At 38.9% G+C, this 5946-nt stretch overlaps 1 protein-coding gene across 2 annotated transcripts; it reads right to left on the bottom strand.

Annotated features, from left to right (window-relative positions):
* Positions 1-1933: 1933 nt before the first annotated feature.
* LOC110921278 (pentatricopeptide repeat-containing protein At1g03540) lies at positions 1934-5599 on the bottom strand. Of its 2 annotated transcripts, none has more exons than XM_022165569.2 (3): positions 5458-5599; positions 4343-4460; positions 1934-4248 (listed from the first exon to the last, which is right to left on the bottom strand). In XM_022165569.2, the coding sequence occupies exon 3, from the start codon at positions 3981-3983 to the stop codon at positions 2163-2165; it is 1821 nt and encodes a 606-aa protein (XP_022021261.1). In that variant the 5' UTR covers positions 3984-4248; positions 4343-4460; positions 5458-5599; the 3' UTR covers positions 1934-2162. The 2 variants fall into 2 exon arrangements, with proteins under 2 accessions (XP_022021261.1, XP_022021262.1); XM_022165570.2 differs by lacking the exon at positions 5458-5599 and adding an exon at positions 5336-5442.
* Positions 5600-5946: the final 347 nt, after the last annotated feature.

Below are 5946 nucleotides of genomic sequence, written 5' to 3'. Positions count from 1 at the left end.
TTTACGGCTAAAAAATTTAGAAACGTGCGTTAACTGTGGCTGCCGTCCTTAAAGCAAAAGGTGACAGGCATGTGAGCCTCTTTGACCTCTTCTGCAAAATCTGAAACTATGAAAACAATGTGTGGTTCTGTACAAAAACTCCCGTTTCCCACTCATTGACTTCTATTTTAAAATACAAATTACGTTAACTTAATTAATTACCAACAAAGACAACCCAAGGCTTCAGAAAAAAAGTTATACTTAGTTCCCGTTTCAACGGTAGATACAATTATAAAGTTGGTTTTGTTTAATTGGATTAAAAATGTATCTAAGTTTAGTAGTTTAAATTGGTTAAAATGGTGTTGATCCCTTTTTTTTTTCTTTCCCTAATTATATCCGGTATGTGTTCTTACTAGTATCTTGCTACTCGTTTTTCTTTGTTTGTGTTATTCTCTCTGTTCCAAAAAGAAAAAGAAAACGATTAATCATTATAAATGTGTGAAGTATGATTTTGTTCAAATTGTCACCATCACGTGTTTTTTTGTACACAAGGCTAGACAGAATGCATCCATATCCTACCGTCCCACGAGTAGGGACTCATCATCCTTGATAGGTTTTCTCCACCATCTCGTACGGCACAAAAGTGCTCTAATACTATTTGTGACTTATAACACTCATAGTCTCATACCATTTTACCCATAAGGATCTCAACCTTTCTTTTGCTACGTAAGTGGAGATTTCCGAGGTCACTGCTTCTAGAATGACTCTTAACAATGCATGCTTAATTGTGGAGCTCTCCTATCATCCACAACCAATGCGCCCAAAATATATTGGTTATATTTGAGACGATGCATTCCTTATAAACCCCACATCCGTCGTGAACGCAACCGGTGCAGGATTTTCCTAGACCTCCCTCATATGGACCCATCACTTTCGATAAGGTTTGCACATCATCCCAATGAGGGGTGTGAGATTCGTCTAAGGCATACCAAAGACCCCGTTGGACTCATCCTACTCGATTAGGTTTGCCCCACCATCTATGTGGCTAGGTGTGACTATGATACCATTTGTAACATGCTTCTTCTCACACTAACCGATATTGTTTGTTTTACCTACAAGGGGCTCACGACTTTATTTTTGGTTACTCGAGTGGAGACTTACCAAGAAACCACCCATTCTTGAAATACTTCCGCCTAAGCACGATTAACTATTAATTTCTACTCTCATCCACAACCCATGCTTATTTTATGCGGGACATCTATGTTGAACCTAACATCTTTCCTATTTACGGCTAATGTAGGATTTGTTTAGGGTGTTATATTAGCATGCTTGCGTACATATGCATTGTTTCTCTACAAAAAACATAAATGTACATATTAAACGCTCGAGAAGAATCGATGATAGATTCAAGATGTTCTTGAGGATTCAAGATGAATGTTTGAAAGCAAATGTTACTAGTATATATATGGGTAAATGAGCATGTTGGAATGCATGAAATGGGTATACACTAAGCTAAATCAAATGAGTCTTTATCTAAGGGTTAAAAAAGAGTTGAAGTTGGCTTTGTTGGGTTTACATAGCCTTAATTAGTTATTTAGGCTTGGTTTAGAAGAGGCAAAAGCGGCAGACTATTTAAAATAAAGACGAGAGACAAACTTGGCCTATTTTATTTAATTATAGCTAATTTACTTATTTTCTCGAGGAATAAGTTATAAACCCAAATCTATAATTATAAATAGATGATGTTGTACTTGTAATTCTTCTCACTAGAGCATGGAACAATAATACTATATCCTGGGCCCTTGGGCCCTTGAATATCGGTAAGCTTAGACCAAACCACATAAATTTCCGTGTTCTTTACTTTTTTTACGGCTTGTTTGTGTGTGCGCGTGCACAATCCGATCCTAACAGGCTTTTCATATGGCACCCTTGTTTAATTATAGGAAAGAGTATATATAAAACCAACTTTTGATCACCATCTTTTCATGCCATTACCAAAGTCATAACGTATACAAGTTTGGACTTTTTGCTTCTTGAGATACAAGTTGATCCACATGATTTTCTTCAGGGTAGTTATTAGCAAACAAGATATTCAACTAGTCGAACAAATCTACCCGGGTAATGACTCATAATGGCGCAACACCTGAACAAAACCCCTAAACCCTAAACCATAGACAAAAAAATTAAACGTTTTGTAGTACATCTATATCAATCCAACTTTTGCCAAGTGCTTTATGAATTCCTCTATCTTTCATAAGCCTAATAATCTTCACCGATTCATTCCACCGTCCGATCGCTCTATAAACATTAGCTAAAAGAACATAACTCAAATGATAACTCGGGTCCAAATCCATCATCTTTTTCCCAACCCTTTCCGCCGCAACAAAATTAGTACCAGTAGCGCACGCACCAAGAAGCGTCGCCCAAAGAGATCTATCATCCTTAAAACTCGACTCCATTATCAAACACTCAGCTTCTTCTAACCGTCCAGCACGCCCTAAAAGATCAACCATACAACTATAATGCTCAATTTTAGCTTCAATTCCATACTTATTTTTCATTGACGTGAAGTATTCGCGCCCTTCATCAACCAAACCGGCATGGCTACAAGCGAAAAGCACACCGATGAAACTGATGCTGTCGGGTTTGACCCCCTCGTTTATCATATCGTTGAACATGTGAATAGCATCTGCACCTTGACCGTTCTGAGCAAACCCGCTAACGATTGAGTTCCAAGTTATCAGATTTCGAGTTTGCATACGTTTGAAAACTCGATAAGCAAAGTCTACACAACCACACTTTGAATACAGATCGACTAAAGCCGACTCTATAACGATACATTGACACCTGTGCTTCCTTAGATACTGGCAATGAATCTCTTTTCCGTGTCTGGAAGCTGTCAAACCCGCACAGGCTCGAATTATGGTTCCGAAACTATAAAGATCGACCTCATTCATCGCTCTGAATAGCTCAACAACGGTATTGAAATCGCCCTTTTGGCAGTATCCGGCAAGCAATGCACACCGACTAACAGAGTTGGGTGATGCCATTCTATCGAAAACCGTTTGAGATTCATACATGGAACCGCATTTACCGTACATGTCAACTAAGCTGCTGTCAACAACTACGTTATCGTGAATTCCGGAAGTAATGACCTTAGAATGAACTTCTTTACCTTGGTTTAACCGTCCTAAGTTCCCGCAAGCGTTCAATACGGTTCCGAACGTGAAGCCATCCGGAGACATTTGATGCTTACGCAGCATTGAGACAAATATCACCAACGCTTCTTCGAACAGATCGTTTTTAGTAAAGGCGGAAATAACCGAAGTCCAACAAATGGGATCTGGTTCAAGCAATTCATCGAACAGCTTATGTGCGTCGTAGGAAACGTAATTTCTCCCATACATATCGATCAAGGAGCTCGCAATCACATGGTTGGTATCAAAACCGCGTTTAACGACAATCCCGTGAAATCCCCGACCGAGATTTACGTCTCCAATCTCCGCGCACGCCTTAATCACCGAAGACAATGTAAACCCATTTGGTTCGACGCCAATACCCATCATTTCTTTAAACAAATCAAGCGAAAACAAAGGTTTTCCAACGCGAATAAAACCCGAAATCATAGAAGTCCAGGAGACAACGTCTTTATAATAAAGTCCATCGAAAACCCGTTTGGTTTCGGTGAAATCAGAGCATAGCTTGAAGTAAAGGGCAAGGAGACTGTTGCCGACAAAGCGGTCGGTTTCGAGTCCAGTTTTGATAACATGGGAGTGTAGCTGGAGACCATGATTGAAAGAATTGGACTTTGTACATGTCTGTAAGAGAATAGCGTATAGGATGGGTTTTTTGGTGACGTGTTTATGGGACTGAATGGAGTTTAGGAGACGTATGGCGTCAAAAAGTAGGTTGTTCTTGCAGAGGGAAATGATGTCGTGTTCGATGGTGGGTTGGAGGTTAAAAGGCGCGAGAGAACTGTGGTGGCGCCGTAAGAGGATATTCATGAAGGTGTGGATTAAACGAGAGAGCTAGTTTGAAAGCTTTTCAGATCGCCTCGAAACGTTAATCTCAGGTGTCTCATTTCTGATTTAAACCTAACTGGATTCTCACGTAAAAGAGCTGAGATTAGAGATGTGACCGAGCCCGAGCCTGATAATACTTGAGCTCCGCTTGTGAGTTCGGCTCAAAACACTGCCTGTAGGATCAAGATCGGCTCATGAAAGACTCGCTTGTCTGAGGAACTTAAACACGCTAGCTTGGCTGATGGCTCTGTAAACAGGAAGTACAAACATTATTTTTGTTATAATCCATCACGCATTAAAAAGGCAGTAAATTTAAAAAGATAATATTATTTGTTAAATACCCAATATAAGTAAATTAAAAGTGCTATTATGTTGATGGAGTTGAACTTCCATTTTATCACATATGAGAACCCAAATCTTGATTCTTGCTTCACCAAGTTTGTCAATGCATTCAGGTACCTGATAAAAAATTAATACAAACACCCGTTTAAATGTCATTCATCAACAGCAGTGGCCCCAAGAAGTATCAATTATCTTCATTTTCATTCATCTCTTTTAACAAATTCAGATGGATAAATAATACTTTGGGCGCTTGTAACTGAAGAAAATACGTCAGAGAACGATGCATCATGCTGATGCAATAATTCTAAGTAATTGAAACCAAATAATGTTGTGTGAATTATGCCATGTTGTTACTTGTTAGTTAATTTCTCTAACATCTCAATGGTTCAGATTTAATACAGATGCCAACATTTTGGTCGCATGAAACATGGCTGCTTAGATAACATACTAGCCGCAGCCAGCTGATTATCAAAAGTAAACTGGTTCACTATATCTAATTATCTAACAGATCACATTTCAATATTCAGTATAAAGAATTATTTAATTACGAATGCTCAGTGTCATTATCCCATACATCACATTCAAACAGCCCTGAAAAATCATATGCAATGAGAAAAATTAAGCTATGTTTATGCATTAGTATGTGTGTTTATATTTTCACTTATTGGATTACAACGGATTACATGAACAATATTCAAGAAAACCAGAATCTAAATCAAGTCACCAAATCCCAGCAACGAAATAGAGGCACTACACCTAGAAAAACGGGCACGGGTCAGAACGGGTTCGGGTCAGTACAAGTCGCTATAAAAATGCTCATTTAGTTCGGGTCAAAATGGGTATTGCCAGGTGGAAACGGGCCGTTCTAAAAATAGTCAATTTGGTTAGGGCACAATGATCTATAATCAAAACCCAAAAGTTGTTCATGAACATAAATACATAACAAGATTACATCAAGAAAACAACAAATTTGGTACAAGTTAAGAACAAACCTGTGGTAAATAATGAACATCAGTAACCAAATTAACTTAATTTTTCAAACAACAAATAACCAAATTCCATTCTCTTACATACAAAATTTGTACTGTAATTCAGTTCATCTAAGAAACTTTACCAAAACAGAGAATAGATTGCGAGTTTTTTGTGGTGACTGTCGTCTGGAGTGGCGGGTCGGGTCGAGTCGAGTCGGGGCGATCCAAAGGCAGAGAGTGAGAGATGAGAGGGCAGCGGCGTGCAGTTTTCTGGTTGCAGTGAAGTTGGGCCAGTAAGTCCTGAAATTGCAACAGCCCAACAGGCCTGGGCTTATACTAGTTTTGTTTTTCTATTGGGCCTCTCTTCTCATCACAAACGCCCATTCAGATTTCAATAAAACCTGCCTTTAAATGGCTCCGTGTGGCAAAATAAGTGGGCCGGGTTGGATCAGGCGATAAAATGATGCTAACTCAGAGCGACCGAAGAAGAGGTAAAGAGCATTGTCGCTTGAATCGTTTTGTTTTTCAGGGTTACCCATCTTGGTACGCCATTTTTTTAAGTTGGTCCATCCAGACGTGTTCATTTTTTTAACTAATTATTGATATGTTCATTCTAACATTTTTCAAGTATA

This window comes from Helianthus annuus, chromosome 17 (genome assembly GCF_002127325.2).
Source record: "Helianthus annuus cultivar XRQ/B chromosome 17, HanXRQr2.0-SUNRISE, whole genome shotgun sequence".
Taxonomy (NCBI): domain Eukaryota; kingdom Viridiplantae; phylum Streptophyta; class Magnoliopsida; order Asterales; family Asteraceae; genus Helianthus; species Helianthus annuus.
The sequence above is the reverse complement of the archived record's forward strand: the minus strand, read 5'-3'. Positions and strand labels throughout refer to the sequence as shown.